At 44.7% G+C, this 18572-nt stretch overlaps 1 protein-coding gene and 1 long non-coding RNA gene across 5 annotated transcripts in view; one reads left to right on the top strand and one right to left on the bottom strand.

The window, feature by feature from the left end:
- The window catches only part of LOC309363003, a 227142-nt gene that overhangs the window by 66160 nt on the left and 142410 nt on the right, over nucleotides 1-18572 (top strand). The gene's annotated exons all lie outside the window — the stretch shown is intronic.
- LOC309362819 (keratin, type II cytoskeletal 4-like) lies at nucleotides 1305-14359 on the bottom strand. Its single transcript, XM_081898710.1, has 9 exons — nucleotides 13732-14359; nucleotides 11330-11550; nucleotides 9690-9750; nucleotides 9449-9544; nucleotides 7619-7783; nucleotides 6531-6656; nucleotides 5985-6205; nucleotides 4382-4416; nucleotides 1305-2892 (listed from the first exon to the last, which is right to left on the bottom strand). Exons 1-9 carry the CDS (start codon nucleotides 14251-14253, stop codon nucleotides 2627-2629), a joined length of 1713 nt encoding a protein of 570 aa, XP_081754836.1. The 5' UTR covers nucleotides 14254-14359; the 3' UTR covers nucleotides 1305-2626.

Here is an 18572-nt window from a genome sequence, read left to right as displayed (position 1 = left end):
TATTATTATTATTATTATTATTATTATTATTATTTTGAACAGGGTGATTAATGGGCATTAAGGAATCTGGAGTCACAGATAGGCCCGGGTCCAATGCTTGTGGTCTAGATATACTCCAGATTAGAAGATCCTCCCATTGTCAAGCTCTATGCCATGTGTCAGTCCCTTTCAGTCTATCTTGCCCCGTCCCCTCCATCATCAATTCCTTGGCTGCCCTCCCAGTTTTACATCTGCCTCCACCTCCCTGCCCCCCTCCAAAGCCTCCTATTCTGCCATCCCTCTCTAAAGCCCTTTCTCCACCTCCCTCTGCCTTGCTTGGCCTGTTACTGGACGTTTTGGCTGTCAAGTTCACACCTGCAATGGGCATGGACCCCAACCCCATATTCCGTTCCAGCACAGAATGGAGACATACACACAGAGAGAGAAACTGTTCTCACAGTGGCTACTACCCTGTTTCCCCGAAAATAAGACAGTGTCTTATATTAATTTGTGCTCCCAAAGATGCGCTAGGTCTTATTGTCAAGGGTTGTCTTATTTTTCCATGAAGAAGAATACGGTACTCATTTATTGTCTAGTTGTGAGTCAGCCAGACTCCGTCAGGGCAGAGCGAGCAGCAGGCGGCAGCTTGTCTTGGCGGCGGCACGGGCTCTCTGATTTAAAGAGACCTTGCACAGCCTGAACAGCTCCAGCTGCGCTGCGGCCAATCAGTGATCTGTGTGGCGGCACCCGCTGCTATGGTCCAGAGGAATCAGACGCCTTACAGTAGCTTCGGGGGCCTTATATTCCAGGCAGTGGCGTGGGGGTGCAGGGGGGGCGGCCGCACCGGGCGCAACATATGGGGTTAGGGTGAGGGGGCACAAATCCACGGGTTAGGGGGCACAAATCTATGGGTTAGGGGGTGCAAATTACTTGCCTTGCCCCGGGTGCTGACAACCCACCCTACGCCACTGATTCCAGGGAGGCCTTATGTTCGGGGGAGGTCTTATTATCGGGGAGGTCTTATTTTCGGGGATGCCTTATATTACAGCGAGAAGCAAAACTGGAAGTAGGTCTTATTTTCAGGGGATGATTTACTTTTGGGGAAAGACGGTAGAAGCTTATGGGAAACCCGCAAGTGCAAGAACACTTTCCTCTCTTGTAATTTGCCACTTCCTGGTATACAGAGACATACTATCTCTCACAATGGAGGCAGAAGAAGGTCATCATGGCTAGTAGTCATTGAAGGCCTTATCCTCCATCATAAGGCTTCCATGATTACTATCCCAGCATAAAAGCTCTTGGCAAAAACCCAGAAGACACCATTGTTCTCTTCACTTAGAGTTTAATGAGCTGCAAGTGATCACACGCGAGAGGAAAGGAATCACCACCAAAACAAAAAGATTTTCAAGGCCATTACAAAAAGAAAGACAGAATGTGGAGCACAAAGCAGCTAAAGTTAAATCTGGATAAGCCGTCTTGCTTTCAATAGGAATGACTTAAGCATATGCTTAAGCTCTCTCATTGGAGTCAATGGGACTTAAAGGAGTGTAACTTTGGCAAGGTCACATGCCCCAACCTTTTAGCTGCAGGTATTTTGCATATTCATTTAAGTAAGTAACCATTATGACTCAGCAAAACCACAGGCAGGTAATCACAGGAGAGTAGCTGGAAAGATATTCATTTGTATCAGGGCATTTTTTCCCCAGCCAGAACTCTCCAGAACCTCTCAGGTGGGCACCATTGCCATTTAAGAGAATGAGGGAGGTGCTTATGGTGAGTTCCAGCACCTCTTTTTTTCTAGAAAAATAGCACTGATTTGCATGAATGAGCAAAACATGAAGGCTGTGTTCCCATAAGCAGTTTTTGATGTAATTCACATTATTTCCTCATCAGGTTTCATTCGGAGGAGATAGAATGTAGACAAAATAGCAGTACTCTTTAAACGTTATGAGAATGAAATAACCTGACTCCTAGAATTGTTTTCTTGTGTGAACCGTATCCAGCTGTACCAGGTGTTTCAATCCACCAAAGAGATAAAAGTGTCTCCTCAGTTGAAGCACAGCCAATGAGAATTCTGGGATATCTAGGATAGAGATATTCCTCCTTGTAGGACACAGGGCAGAGTACTGCTCTACATAAAAGATGTGTGAATGGTACAAAGGCAAGGCACACGTTGCCTAGAATAACCTCTATAGGACTACCTAATACTGTTTGCCCTTGTTCATGCAAACACAGCCTTCACATACACGTCTGTTGACTAGACCTAATTGCGTTAGGGGCATGAAATGTGTCAACAATGAGTTGAGAACAAAGGGTGGGTTACAGACTAAGTTTGGGTTGGGTTGCTTGGGTTGGATACCGACAACATTAGATGAACCAAGGTCCCACTGACATAAATGAGACAAGTTAGCAATGACAGGTCTCAGAGAACTCAATGGTACTTAAGTTCAGCTAACTCAGTCTGTATCCCACCCAAACAATGCAAGACTTAAAAAATATCCTGGGAGAGCAGCCATAAGGGCCATAAGGGGCACAGTCCATTTTTCTGAAAGGCGCCAAGATTCTGTTCAGGGTGGCTTTGCAGAGGTCTTCAGAAAAACGGTTCTTTCATCCATGCTGATGTTGTCATCACTGCACCTGTTGCTTCTTATTTCCTGCTTGAAGACTTGATGGAAGTGGAGGATGTGGTGGTCTTTTTCACAATGGTGCCTCCGGAACTATATCCTCCTCCGTATCCTCCGCCGACAGAGCAAGCTCCCCCACCTCCTATGCTGCAAACACCTCTTCCGCTTCCAGAGCTGAATCCACCAAGGCCACCAGATCCTCCTCCATAGCACATTCCACCTCCAAATCCACCTCCAAATCCGCCACCATATCCACCGCCAGAAGTAGCAGAGGAGGAGCCAACCATAGCTAAAAAGGAAGACAACCATGGTTAGCATTGTGGTGGTTTTATGGACTAATGTGGCCAATTAATGCCTGGAATGTAGTTCTCTAGCACTGAGCATGGGGGTGGCGCTATTTCACGTCTGTTCCAGGGCATTCTGTCCCAGGAATGCACCAGTGGAGCATGCAAGCCATCGCCTGAAGAGATGGCAAGAAAGAAAGAAAGAAAGAAAGAAAGAAAGAAAGAAAGAAAGAAAGAAAGAAAGAAAGAAAGAAAGAAAGAAAGAAAGAAAGAAAGAAAGCTCCCAGCTACTTTGCATCTTAAAATAAGACAAGTGAAGCCTCCAGGGCCAAGGAGTCATCCATGTGATGAGAGTCAATTGAGAAAGTTTGTGGCATGTAAGGGCTTAAGTGCTGAACTAGAACTAAAGCAGGGAACCTGTGGCCTTCCAAATGTTGCTGAACTCCAGATCCCATCAGCCCTTGCCACAATGACCAATCATAGAATCATAGAGTTGGAAGAGACCACAAGGGCCATCGAATCCAACCCCCTGCCAAGCAGGAAACACCATCAGAGCACTCCTGACATATGGTTGTCAAGCCTCTGCTTAAAGACCTCCAAAGAAGGAGACTCCACCACACTCCTTGGCAGCAAATTCCACTGTCAAACAGCTCTTACTGTCAGGAAGTTCTTCCTAATGTTTAGGTGGAATCTTCTTTCTTGTAGTTTGGATCCATTGCTCCGTGTCCGCTTCTCTGGAGCAGCAGAAAACAACCTTTCTCCCTCCTCTATGTGACATCCTTTTATATATTTGAACATGGCTATCATATCACCCCTTAACCTCCTCTTCTCTAGGCTAAACATCCCCAGCTCCCTTAGCCGTTCCTCATAAGGCATCGTTTCCAGGCCTTTGACCATTTTGGTCAAAGAATGGTTAAGAATGATGGGAGTTACAGTCCAGCAGCGGCTGGAGGACCACAAATTCCTCATCCTTGCACTAAAGAGATGCTGGGTTCAGAACGATCCCCATTCAGCCATGAAGTTCATTGGCTTGCTTTGAATAAGTTACAAATGTTATCAACCCATGAGCATGAAGCAATGAAAACCACGGCATCACATACAAAAGTTGTTCCCACGTGGTATTTTTGTAACATTTAAAATTGGGGACAGAGAAACCGTGGCCCTCCAGATCATCACCCCTGACTTTATTGAGTTTCAACCTCTTTCTGGCATGTTACTACAGCACACTAGAGTTGCACCATTTGTGGTGGTCAAAAAATGTTCAGGATAGCGCAAGGGGGGATCTTCCACAGCCCTGATTCCACATTCTGCATCCACAACTTTCCTTCTGTGTCCTTATTTATGGTGCTTAAGAGCTTGGTGCATATCTACTATATCCACTGTTGTCAAAACCACATCAAGACACACTGGTGCCAGCGCATGCCATTTTCCAGAGCAGCTGGTTATAGGATAGTGCAACTAATTTTAAAAGCTGAGTACAGAGTCACTACTTACAGATGCTCACAGTGCTCTGACACTCTCCAGACATCCTGTGAAGGAGAGAAAAAACCTGATGTTTAGGCAAGAGATTCAATTGGGCATTCATACACAAAATACTGAACAATAATGAACAAGTCCCTTTGTTGCTTTCATCATCAGGCACTGCAAAAGTGAATGCTGTGCAGTGCGGAGAGCAGATAGGGTTGGACACAGGAGACCTGGGCGCAGCTGCTTGCTTGGCCATCAAGATCCCTAGTAAATAATGTGGGAATGATCAGAAAGACAGCCTTCATTTCAAGAGTCAGGGACACCCTTTCCAGAATTTGCAATTCAGATAGGCATGATCCTTCAGCTCACACTAGCCTGCCACAATTTCCAGTGATTGCTGCAGCTGCACAGTCCACATTGTAAACCTCTCCCAGCACTGGAAGCAGAGGCAACCCCAGAAGAATGATATGCGCCTTTGTTTGTGATGTTCCCAACCAGGAGAATTGCTACGTACTTCAAGAATTATTATTATTATTATTATTATTATTATTATTATTATTATTATTATTATTTGTAGTAGTAGTAGTAGTAAAAATTGCAGGTGTTCTTTATATGCTTCATATTCTTATTATAACTTATTTTCATTGGATTTTATTGTTGTAAGAGGTATGATCTTTGTTGTTTATTTTGCATATAGCAATATAGAAAGGGGGTATACAAATTAAAAGTGAAATGAAAATGAAAATATTTGGATAGATGCCTTGGGCAAGGAAAGATGGCAGAGGGCTGGGGGTCTAGCTTTGCAGTAAGTAAAGTAACAAAAAAAGATCAGTCTTTTTTAAAAGGAGGATAGAACCAGCCCCCCCCCAAAAGACCCAGGACTCCAGTAGCCTGAGCCACCCTCTAACAATGTCCCTACTCAGTGGCGTAGCGTGGGGGTGCAGGGGGGGCCAGCCGCACCGGCCGCAACATCTGGGGAGCGCGCTCGCAAGCGCAGCTCTCTGCCACTACTGGGTTAGGGGGCGCAAATTACTTGCCTTGCCCCGGGTGCTGACAACCCACGCTACGCCACTGTCCCTACTTCCCCTGTTCTTGCCACAACATCCACCTACCTCTCAATCAGGATTTGCACTGCCACAGCCTAACCTCAGCTCTTACCATTCCATCAAGCTTAACCATGGCTTAATCTGAGCCAGACCAGTTCACATGTGTGCACAGTATGCAGTACATCAGGGATGGGCAAACAATGGCCAACCAGATGTTGCTGGACCACAGTTCTCAGCATGGACAGCCATCAGAAATGGTGGGAGTTGTAGCCCAGCAATGTTTGTAGATCCTATGATTCCCCATCACTGTGGTACATGCTTTCCTCGCCAATGGGTATACATTGCCCACCCTTACATTTCTGATCTCGTGGACCGGCCTTCCCAAGTGGGCTTCAGTCTTGGCACCTCACCTTTTTAGAATTTAACTGCTGGCCTCAGTCAAACATTTCATGGCCTTCCCTCTCCCCCCTCCCCAAGGGGAAGGGGGAGCGGTTATGCAATGAAAGCTCCAGTTTGATTTCCATTTTTTGTCTTCTCTTCAGCAAAGTCCAGATACACACCTCCTTCCTGTGCATCACACTCACCTGCTCTCCTCTCCTTCCAGCAATTTCCTGTAGGTGGCAATTTCAATATCAAGCGCCAACTTGACATTCATCAGCTCCTGGTACTCCCTCAAGAGACGGGTCATTTCTTCCTTGGCCTTCTGCAGGGCAACCTCCAGTTCATTCAATTTGTCCCTGGCATCCTTGAGGGCCAGCTCACCGCGTTCCTCAGCTTCTGCGATGGAAGCCTGCAGCTTCTCACACTGAAAGGCATTCGAAAAACTGATTATTGAAATATCATTTTTATTTTTAATACCAGCAGCACCATTCCTCCTGGATGCAGCGGCCCCCTACACCCACTGGGAACCATTTGTGAGTGCCATATTTTTTTGAAGTGCAAGGTCAGGAGGTAACACCCAAACAAAGAGGCCTGATATCTCTTGGCTTGCCTTGAGTTGTGTTACTAAATGAATTCCTGCAGTTAAGACAACAGCACAGGACTAAGAGGACCAGATTGTGAAATTCCAATAAAAATCTCTGCCCCCCTCCACCCTCGGGTTAATCTTGCATATATTCCTCCAGCCTTACCTGCTTCTTCACATTATCTGTTTCAGATCGTATCCTCTGAATCATCCGGTTCAGTTCAGAGATCTCGGCCTTGGTGTCACGGAGACTGTCACCGTGTTTCCCAGCAGTTTGCTGCAGCTCCTCATACTGGAATACAGAAAGAAAGGGGTCAAATTGTGTTATGTCAGAGAAGATAAATCTTCTTCAAACAAAAACCCAGCTGAGCAATGGCTCAGGTTTTGCCAAACCCTCTGACACCCTTCCAAGGTTGTCCCCAAAAAAGAAAGGAGTGTTTTTGCAATTCTTGGTGGACTAGCCTGATTAAAAGCTTACCTACAAGTGATTTTGAAGCAATATTGGTAGATTACTAGCCAGTTTCCAGTGGACAACATAGCACCTTGGGGAAGGGCAAGAGCTCAGTGGTAGAACATATACTTCGGATGTGGAAGGTCCTAGGATCACTCCCAGGATCTACATATAGGGCTGGGGAAGTCTATGAACCAGGCGTGGGGAAACTGTGACCATCCAAATGTTGTTGGACTACAGCTCCCCGTATCACTGATCACTGGCCCTGCTGGCTGGGTCTGGTGAAAGTTGGACTCCAATAGCATCTGGAGGGCCACAAGTTCTCCACCCCTGCTGTAAGCCTCAGAGAGTCACTGCCACTCTGTGTAGACAATACTCAATCAAATGAGCCAATGATCAGAGCTACTATAAGGCAGCTACCTATGTTCCAACTGCTGTTTGCTGGGCTTCTTTGTAAATAATGGGGGCCTTTAGCCTGTTCCAGCAAAGCACTACATTGTGTGTTCATGAGCATAGACAGGACCACTTCATTAGGGTTGTTGTGGCTCAGCTGGCAAGAGATTTTGAACCCACACTCTTGCTTTGCGAATGTAAGACACATTGGAAAACCATGGGGATTCTAGTTAAAATAAAGCAAAGCACACGGAGCTGAAGTCGGATCACTCCTAGTTGAATACATTGCCTTATGTGTATTTGGCCTTTCCCATTAATGAACAACAAGAGTTCCTTTCTTTGTTTGGATTTGGTTTTTGCTCAAGGAGGTCATTTTAGACTGGCAAGGCTTGATAGGCCTGAGAACTCACCTTGGACTGGTACCAAGACTCTGCTTCTGCTCGGCTCTTCTGAGCAATTTCTTCGTACTGAGCTTTGACCTCTGCAATGATGCTGTCCAAGTCCAGATTCCGGTTGTTGTCCATTTGGAGGACAACTGAGGTGTCAGAAACGGTCTGCTGCATCTGGCTCAATTCCTGCCAAAGAAATCGATTTACTGATTTTTGTAAGCTGCCATGGGAGTCCATTTGGTTAAAGTGTAGAGTACCTCTACCTTAAATAAATAAATATGTAGACAGCGCCATGGTCACATCATGTTTTTTCACCATAAATGTTGATTTTATCACTTACCTCTCCCCATGGTAGAAGCATTTGTCTATTTTTTTTTCTAAAGGTGACTAATGGATGTGGTAGTCCATATTGGCACACCTGCAAAAGGTCTGTCCTTCTAAAAACTATGCTTAGAAATTTCTGGCATCCCAAAAGCTGGAAATGGAAATTAGCTGTTATAATACAGTGGTACCTCGGGTTAAGAACTTAATTCGTTCTCGGAGGTCCGTTCTTAACCTGAAACCGTTCTTAACCTGAGACATGCTTTTGCTAATGGGGCCTCCTGCTACTGCTACGCCCCTGGCACACAATTTCCCTTCTTATGCTGGAGCAAAGTTCTTAACCTGGAGCAACCACTTCCTGGTTAGTGGAGTTTGTAACCCAAAGCGTCTGGAACCCGAGGTACCACTGTACACTAGTCAAATTGCTGACATAACAGCAGACGATGTTGCATGCATGTGGATTTATGCATTGCAAGGATGTCTTATGGAGAGGATGCAATGCACTTTTGCACCTTCTGCAGAGCAATGAAGAACATAAAAGATTTCCCATTATAGTAAATGGGGAAACTGTGAGCTTCATTTTAGACAGAGTAGCTCAGGAGATGAATTACAGATCAAAGCGGAGACAGCACAGAGTGACTCAGAAGCAGACTGGAATTTTTACAAGCGCACAGGTAGAAGGGGAAACTTAGGGCCTGTGCACACCCCTAATACTTAATTAAGCAATGTGATACCCAAAACAGGTAGTCATCAGATACAGTATAATTTCCTAATCTAACATTTTAGACTAGCCTAACTTTCATAACAGCAATCCCAACTCTTTTACATATGCTTCCATTACCTCTCTAATCTCCACCCCTCATTTCCATATCTCTTCCTCCAGTTGCCATTTCCCAAATGACTCTCTACCTGTCACTCACTCTTAATTCCACCCCAAAATTCGCATCATTCTAGTGTTCTCCCAGGAGGCCACAAAAACTCAGCAAGACTTGAGAGAGAATTAAGAGCCTCGGACGTGAGGTCTCCAGGCTGATAGCAGATGGACTGATGGACATTGGTTTGGGGATCGAAACCAGGAAAGGGAGGGTGGGGTTTGGGAATCCAAAGGGTGTACAATTATATTCTGATTCTTTTTATTTTGTTTTGTCATTAGAATAAAAATGGGGAATTCGTGGAAGGGAATTTGGGTCGATCTTAGAAAAAGGTTTTAAGAAGGAGTACTGATGTACAAAGACTAATGTATATAAGTTAAAATTGGATATATAAAATGAATTAAATATGATAATGAATTATATATAATAAGGTTAAAAATTGGGGATAAGAACTTGTTGAACTAACGATTGGAAATGGAATACAAGAAGGGGAGATGCGGGGAAGTCGTGGAAATAGGTTATTGAAAATAAGGTTTGTAAACTGTGAGTGGTTTTAATTTTTTTTTCTTTTTTTCCCTTTCCATTCTCTGGATTTTCTTGAAAAAAATTTAATAGATATCTTTTTTTAAAAAAACAAAAATTCAGCAAGACTACCTACAGCATCGTACAAGCATCTCAAGAAGTTGATTTCATCTGTCAAGGAGTCCAGTTTCGCCTGCAATTCTACTTTGTTCATGTAAGCAGCATCCACATCCTAACGGAAAGGACAGAGAGAAGTTTATATTTTGCACACAATGATGTAGACAAACACACACACAGTTCTTCTAAATGCCAGTTTGTGAATAGCAACTTGCACCTCTGAATCACTGCAAAGGAGTTAGGAAGAGTGGCACACTTACCTTCTTCAAGAGCACAAAGTCATTCTCTGCTGCCGTGCGCTTGTTAATTTCTTCCTCATATCTGGTCAGTGCAAAGAAAGAACATCAGGTTTAAATACTTTGCCTTTCCTATTTGCACAGTTTTGTGTGTCTTTTCCAACATCTATCTGCACTCCCCAATTTCTTGTAAAAAAAAAAAGTTCCAATTTCTTTTAAGAAACTGAAATCTTGGATGCAACAGAAAATAATAAAATAGAAGTAATGTGTGAAATATTGCTTTGTTATTCCAAAGCATTGTTTGATTAAAAAATCTTGGTCCGGAATTTTTTTAAAGAAAATCTAGATCAGGAGGGGGTGGGGTTGAGCAAAGGACATCTAGCCCCGCCTTCTTCTTTCTAGATTTTCTTAACAGTCAAAGGCCTTGTGAATTTGCTTGGCCTGCAAGTGAAAGAGAATTACCAGTCCCCAATTTTGTGGGTTACTTGATATCCTAGGTTTATAACTCATAGAACATTCTTCATTGTTTCCATTCTTCAGACACTGTCCTCTGCCAAGAGGCATTCTACATTCTTTGGCATCAAACAAACAAAGATTCTGTTGAACACCATCCTGATTTACAACATACTTTCCTGGCTCAAGAGTTTATTAAATTACAGTACCTATTTTCAAGTGCCACCAAATGCATACCTTAGGGCTGCCCAATGGATCAGTTTGTCAGAATTCAAGCTGTGGGTCACCATTTTTGCTAGGATTTACAGCAGACATAGCCAGTGTGGTGCCTTCCTGGTGTTTTGAGCTACAATTCCCATCAGCCTCAGCTAGCATGGCCAATGGTTAGGGAATATGGAGGTTCTAGTGTGCAACATCTGAAGCCCACGGTATTCCCTGCCCACTTATAGTGTAGTGTAATCATGTTACTGAACTTCATTGAGTCTTGAGCAATGAAAAGCAAAAACAATTTGTAAAATCATATATTTCAACATTAGGAGTTATTGGAAATCAACCATAGTTTTTCACCTTAGCTGCAATAATTATAAAGGTGCAAAGAGCCCCCAAAAGATACAATCACTTGATTTTACAAAAAAGACCTTAAAAAAACCCTGGTTACTCTGTACATCACACAGGATGTATACTATGTTCGTGAGACACCTCATATATAACAGTGAATCAGATAATTCAGTGTGATATAGTAAGTAGACCTTGGAGATTCAAGTTCAACTCCACATTCTGCTCAGTGAATGATCTAGGGAAGGTCTCACAGAGAATTTGGGAGCATAAAATAGAATAATCCCTTTCTAAATCCATCAGATTTCTACTGGGGTCGAATTCAAATTCAAGAGGAAGTTAGGTCCCGCCAGAAGCATGACACCATGATCAAATTGTGACTTTTCACTGGCACTGAACATTCATTGTTGAGTGCCAAAGCTAAGAGGAAAACCAAACACACACACATCTATCTAATTGTGGGTATATACGCTTTTGTTTAAAAGAAATAAATAAATTGAAAGTTGATATTTCTATTTTCTGTCATCCTAGCATCAGCAAAAGCCAGGTCTGGCTTTTCAAATAGGTAGTCTGGTCCTGGCCCATCCACCTTCAATTTCACCGGCGGGAAAGATCATTTATTGATACCCAATTCTTTTGGTTCTATAATCCCTTACTTGTTCTTGTAATCCTCCACAAGATCTTGGAAGTTCTTCAGCTCTGATTCCAGGCCTCTCCTCTCATTCTGAAGACACTCAAGCTGCTTCCTGAGGTTGTTGATATAGACCTCAAAGAACTGATCAAGGTTCTTTTGACCGATGCCAGTCCCTTGGCCCTGCTCTTGCAAGAGTTTCCACTTGGTCTCCAGAACCTTATTCTGCTGCTCTAGGAAACGGACCTGAACCAAACAAAGAACAAGGGTGGAGAAAGAAAGGGTTATTATGATCATGTACTCTAATTGCCTTTAAAGGGGAAGGAAGTTTCTGGGGTGAATCGCTATTCCTGTTCTGTCCCTGTTTTGGTTTTTTGAAGAGCTTGGAGTTCCTTTTTTTTTTAAAAAAAAATGATGCTAATGTGAATTTCTATAGAGCAAGCTTTCTCTTCTCTGCTTCTTTGAAGCTAAATAATAGAATCATAGAATTGTAGAGCTGGAAGGAACCCTGAAGACCATCTTGTTCAACCCCCTGCAATGCAGGAACATGCAGCTGTCCAATACGGGGACTGAACCTGCAACCTTGGCATTATCAGCACCACACTCTAACCAACAATGTCAGAAGGAACTGCCATGTATTAACATAATATGTGCATATGTAGAGAAGCCTTCATCAAGCTGATAGCCTCCAGATGCTCTAAATCAATACTCCCACCCACTCCCAGCTGTGCTGGTTGGGGATAATGGGAGTTGTAGTCCAGGACATCTGGAAGGTACCAGGTTGTCCAAGGTTGGCAGTGGCATAATGCGCATCCTGCTATTTCAAAGGTTGCAATTGGTTAAGCTTAATTTTGAAAAGTAGGTAATATATTCTAGGAGACAAGTCAGGCTGTTTTAGCATATCTTTAACCAGAAGAACCAGCTTACTGTTTAACTTTGGGATAATGCAGAATCAATGGACGCACATACATCAAGCAAAGAATAGTGGCGACAGGGGTGTTTTAGCAGTGTTCCTGAGCTAGCAATAGGTGCGGCTGCAGGCACAAAATGAGTATCCCTCTTTTCATCTTTAAAATAGTGGAGGAAATTTATTAACCTTCAGGGCTGGAGAGATGATGGTGTCAACAAATCTCTCCCTCCAGTGCCAGCAAATTGACAGGATAGAGAACAACACCTGCCCATTGTCTCATTACTGTTAGTGGCTCTGTTCCACTCAGGCTCATGCGCAAAGCTACAGGAGCCGCATTAAAGCCACTTTCAGTTATGCCACATGTGATCTGACCCAACCTTCACAGTTTCCTTCTAAAGAGCAAGAGCCCTGCTCCTTCTCATACAAGCCAGGCTGCCCTTGCTTTCTGGAGATGAGGATGTGGCCACTGCCTGTATAATGATGAGGGTGTGACCATCAGCTTCTGGGCTTTTAAAGCATCCAGGTATTCTTCACATTGCTCAACTCCTGGATAACTGAAACCACAGCAACGGGTGCTGGATTCTGACCAGTATCCTCTTATGGAGTACTGGACATGGCCATTAGTCCAAACTTGCCTGCTGATGTTGCTTTCTCCTAACACCACTTATGTTCTCCTTATGTTCTCCTAACACCACTTATGCATCTCCTTCCTCCATTCTAGGCTTTCCTTTGCATTGCCCACAAGCAGGGAGACCTTCCAGTTGTGTGTTCTGTACTGCAGCCACTACTTTTTAGCCTCTCCAAGACCCTTGAGTCACAATAGGCGGCTGAGGGATGCTATGAGGAGGTGACCAGAAAAGGAAATAAGAAGGAACAAGGATTTGTTGCATCACTGATGCACGTATGATGCAGGTCAGCTGTACATTCAATGCACATCTAACACCCTCAGTTTAGTGGGATTCAAAATAGCTTCTACCCTTTCCTATCTGTAGGGTCACTAAAGGATGAACATGGTAGTTTCTGGCTATTGGTCCAGGATTGTCCTGGGGAAGAAACATATGCCCACCTTTCCCCAGATTATCTTTCACTGCTTACTGATTAGTACTGACAACATTATGCAAATGGGCATCTCAATAGTACATACTTGCACAGGTCATACCCCCAGGGCATCCTGAGAAGTATATATATATTCAATTCTGTTCCTATTTACTTGAAACACTCAGGACTGGCATACCCTTGGGGACTCACATTTGACCACGCCTCCGTGAAGTATACAGGTTAAATATAAAACCTCTTGATTTGAGATTTTGTAACAAGGCAAATTAGAAAGAATCGTAACAAAACTGGCAAAATAACGCTTTTAAAATGGCTTCACATTTTTCAGCCTTGAAATTCATTGTTCTTGTTGTTTTAAAAAATACAAATCAGACCAGATCTGATAGACCTAATACTAAGTACAGACACAAGACAAAAAGCCCTCATACTGAAAAACAAAAAGGAAAGAGAAATCATTTCACCTTGTCGATGAAGGAGGCAAACTTGTTGTTGAGGGTCTTGATCTGCTCCCTTTCTTCGGTCCTCACTTTTTGGATCTCGGGGTCTATCTCCAGGTTGAGGGGCTGCAGGAGGTGCTGGTTGATGGTCACCTCTTTGATGCCTCCAGGTGGGCATCCTGGGAATGGAGGGCAGATTGCAAGTCCACCTGGACCGCCAAAGCCACCGCCAAAGCCACCTCCAAGGCCACCGCCAAGGCCACCACCAGCTCCAAAGCCCCCAGCCCCTTGGCCACAGGCGCCACCAAAACCCCCGCCAAAGCCACCGCCACCATATCCACCATAGGAGATTCTCTTGCTGCCCCCCATGTTATGCAGGCTCCTGCTGCCAAAGCCACCGCCTCCGCTACGGACATTACATCCACGGGACATGGAAGCAGTGTTGAAGCTGACTTTGTTTCCACCCCCAAAGCAGACAGAGCTGGAACTGAAACCCTTGTTCTGAAACCCTCCTCCAATGCTCCGGGCACAGGACTGGCGAGACATGGCTAGAGGAGAGGTTGTCTTGGTGGTAGTGTAAGCGGTGAAGTTCCAAGGAAGAGTTCCCAGTAATGAATGAGACTGAGCCCCTCTGGCAGGAGGGAGGAAGATCTACCTTTTTATCCGTTCGGAGAGTTGGCTGGGTGACAGGGGAGTGGAGGAAAAAAAGTAGTCATTTTTTTATATTGTATTCTTGAGCTTAGGTGTGCTTGGCACCCTCCCTCTTGCTCTGTGCCAGAAACTGACCTTCCCTGAAACACACCCCAAAGAGCTGGAGAAGAACCTGCAACTTGACAGTGAACTCCTGGCGACCCCAGATTACCTGCATCACCCTTCTGTCAACTAAGACTAGATTTCTCTGTGAGCCTTGCCTGAATGGCAGGGCATGGCAGGTTCCCTTGACATTCTTTTGCCCTGCAGGGAAAATAATCCCCTGGCTGAGATATCCCCATCACTCCCTTTTCTGAAACTTGATGGCAGATGGCTCCTTTCAGAGGGTTCCAAAATTAACCTTCTGACATGCAGAGTTCACTTTTTTTATAAAAACACACACCCACAATTGCACCACACATCTGGGCATTTCTTCTTGGAATAAAAGAAATAAATCCAACATCAAATCTGACTTTCATATTTCTCAAAGGGGCGGGAGGTTGGTTAGAGAAAAAGACATTTCCTCAATTTGAAACGCCAAATAAATGACAATATTCAGCCAAGCAGGAAAGAACTTGCCAGGCCTCTTGTGGGCTTTACAACATTTTTATCCAGCTCTTCCTCCAAGGAGCTCAAGGTGGCATGTTTGATTCTTTTCTCCCCTCAATCACTTTTATTTTCGCAGCAACCATTCATTCATTCATTCATGGTGTATATTTATTCTTTATTTTAAAATGTTATATCCCATCTTTCTTTTAGCACGATTATCTATATAGCTCTAGCAGTGTGCATGTCACTTTGCATAAAATAATAATAATAATAATAATAATAATAATAATAATAATAATAATAATACATTATTTATATCCCGCCCTGCCCAGCCGAAGCCGGGCTTAGAGTGGCTAACAACAGTAAAATAAGACAGCATTCTAAAATCAATTCATTATAAAATCAGTTCAAATCAAATTAATGGCAAATTAATGGCTAGGGTTCTGTGAGAATTACCATAGGAGGGGGTCAGGCTGTGCCCTGGCCAAAGGCCTGGTGGAACAGCTCTGTCTTGCAGGCCCTGTGGAAAGATGTCAAGTCCCGCAGGGCCCTAGTCTCTTGTGACAGAGTGTTCCACCAGATCGGAGCCACAGCCGAAAAAGCCCTGACTCTGGTTGAGGCCAGCCTAACCTCCAATATGTTTTTGTTTGAGGACCGTAAGGTCCTCCGTGGGACATACCAGGAGAGGCGGTCCCGTAGGCTCTGCCCCAAGGAGTCTACCATTTTAAATGCAGCACAGTTCAAATTTAAATAGGACAAAGGTTTGAGCAATCCCAAATCCCATATGTTTCAATCTGCCTGGATACAGCAGGAATGCAGGAAGAACTGCCTTATTTAAGAGAATGAAAAAGCCGCAATACATTATAGGATGGGAAGGAGATTTGCTTCAGTTTGCATTCAAAGATTAATCTACCTAATCTGCATTTTTTGAAACTGTATGTGAACAGAAACACAAACTTCCTTGGACATTTGAACTTCTCTGAATTTTGCTGTGCAGTTTACCAGCCAAATGATGGACACAAAAAATGCATACACCAGAGGAAAGTGTGCATAAATGCAAAAGTTAGTAAAAACAGCATACAAAAGCACATTCTGTTGGGGCAATAACTTGCCAAAATAGGCATATCAGTCAAAACTGCATGCGAAAAAAATGTATTAGGATTATGACAAAAAATTCAAACTGATGCAGAAATGTGGGAAACAGCACTTATGACTGGAAACTGAGAGAAACTAAAATAGAGAGATTTGCCCATCCCTAATGTTAGAGAGAGAAAAAGGTAGAACAATGGGATACTTGACTCATCACAAGTCAGGGAGCATTACAGCTGGTATATGAACTGTTGAAAATTCTATTCACATTGAATCACAATGCGCTTATTCAGGTAAGTGTTACAGTTCATTCACTGCGATAAGCCCAGAAAGCTGTCGAACTGGAGCTTTAGTCCTCCGATTGACAGACCTGACAAGTGGTGACAGAGCAGCAGTAGTGCTCACCTGCACCTCCCAGTGAAAACCACTCCAACATGTCATCAACCATCCACAGCCCATCCAGGCAATGGCATGACACCCTGACAAGCCTTGGATGGTAGGCTCGTCCTTGCTTATAGACAGCCCATACCCTAATCTAAAACGGCTACTGCCCCAAATCAGGTCACCCAGCAGAGGCACAAAGACCATACCTATGTGCCCAAGAGTGATGGCACTGGAAAGGCTAGCTTATTCATTGTGGCCGCAGAAATGCACAGGGAATAAAGGTGGTAGTCTTTGAGGTGCTATAAGATTTTTGGTTGTTTGGGACAAGGAGCGTCCCTGGTTCACTGCGAGGAATCAGACCTTGTCAGCCATTTTCTCCCATCCAGCCTGAGAAAAGGGAATGGCACTTCAGGTGGGAGCAATTTGGAGTGGAGACAGTGAAGAAAGAGGCAGTTATTAAACCGCTTCTTAACAAACCATCTTTAGATGCAGCCACGATGGCCAACTATCGCCCAGTCTCAAATCTTCCATTCTTGGGCAAGGTGATTGAGTGAGTGGTTGCTGAACAACTCCAGCCACGCCTGGAAGAAGCAGACCACTTGGATCCCTTCCAGTCGGGATTCAGGCCTCATCATGGGACTGAAACTGCCTTGGTCGCACTGGTTGATGATCTCCGGCGGGCTAGGGACAAAGGTGAGAGCTGTTTCCTAGTTCTGCTGGATCTCTCAGCGGCTTTTGACACCATCGACCATAACATCCTTCTGGACAATCTTGAGGGGCTCAGAGCTGGGGGCACTGTTGTACAGTGGTTCCGCTCCTTCCTCCTGGGCCGTGTTCCGAAAGTGGTGTGGGGGTGAGTGTTCAGACCCCTGGGCTCTCACTTGTGGGGTGCCTCAGGGTTCTGTCCTCTCCCCCATGCTTTTCAACATCTACATGAAGCCGCTGGGAGAGATCATCAGGGGATTTGGGCTGGGTGTTCATCAGTATGCGGATGATACCCAGCTCTACCTCTCTTTCAAATCAGAACCAGTGAAGGCGGTGAAGGTCTTGTGTGAGTGCCTGGAGGCGGTTGGAGGTTAGATGGTGGCAAACATATTGAGGTTTAATCCTGACAAGACAGAAGTACCGGTTTGGGGGGACAGGAGGCGGGCAGATGTGGAGGATTCCCTGGTCCTGAATGGGGTAACTGTGCCCCTGAAGGACCAGGTGTGCAGCCTGGGAGTCATTTTGGACTCACAGTTGTCCATGGAGGCACAGGTCAAATCTGTGTCCAGGGCAGCTGTTTATCAGCTCCATCTGGTAGGCAGGCTGAGACCCTATCTGCCTGCGGACTGCCTCGCCAGAGTGGTGCATGCTCGGGTTATCTCCCGCTTGGACTACTGCAATGCGCTCTATGTGGGGCTACCTTTGAAGGTGACCCGGAAACTACAACTAATCCAGAACGCGGCAGCTAGACTGGTGACTGGGAGCGGCCGCCGAGACCACATAACACCGGTCTTGAAAGACCTACATTGGCTCCCAGTACGTTTCCGAGCACAATTCAAAGTGTTGGTGCTGACCTTTAAAGCCCTAAACGGCCTTGGTCCAGTATATCTGAAGGAGCGTCTCCACCCCCATCGTTCTACCCAGACACTGAGGTCCAGCACCGAGGGCCTTTTGGTGGTTCCCTCGCTGCAAGAAGCCAAGTTACAGGGAACCAGGCAGAGGGCCTTCTCGGTAGTGGCGCCTTCCCTGTGGAACGCCCCCCACCAGATGTCAAAGACAACAACAACTACCAGACTTTCAGAAGACATCTGAAGGCAGCCCTGTTTAGCGAAGCTTTTAATGTTTGATGCATTATAGTATTTCGGTGGTTTTTTGGAAGCCGCCCAGAGTGGCTGGGGAAGCCCAGCCAGATGGGCGGGGTATAAATAAATTATTATTATTATTATTATTATTATTATTATTATTATTATTATTATTATTATTATTACATGATCCCAGCAGCAGCAGCAGCATTAGAAAGGTGCAATTTTCATGCCCCCTGCTTCTCCATTTAAAATTGCTTCCCACATGGTTTCTTTCTCTCTAACACACACACTTGGAATCCTCCCACCCAGGGTAGACTGGAGAGCCGTCTGAGGCTACAAGCAGAGGCTTGTATTCAACCTTAG

This window comes from Podarcis melisellensis (genome assembly GCF_964234715.1).
Source record: "Podarcis melisellensis genome assembly, chromosome: 2".
Lineage (NCBI taxonomy): Eukaryota > Metazoa > Chordata > Lepidosauria > Squamata > Lacertidae > Podarcis > Podarcis melisellensis.
This window is presented reverse-complemented; position numbering and strand designations above follow the sequence as displayed.

What these genes read in the sequence shown, in the direction of transcription:
- LOC309362819 (XM_081898710.1), bottom strand. Translation starts at nt 14,253, where the DNA reads ATGTCTCGCCAGTCCTGTGCCCGGAGCATTGGAGGAGGGTTTCAGAAC. An exon ending in TGAGATGCTTGTACGATGCT is followed by an intron (nt 7,784 to 9,448) that starts GTAGGTAGTCTT and finishes TTTCTTTGGCAG; the next exon opens with GAATTGAGCCAGATGCAGCA. An exon ending in AGTCTTGGTACCAGTCCAAG is followed by an intron (nt 6,657 to 7,618) that starts GTGAGTTCTCAG and finishes TCTGTATTCCAG; the next exon opens with TATGAGGAGCTGCAGCAAAC.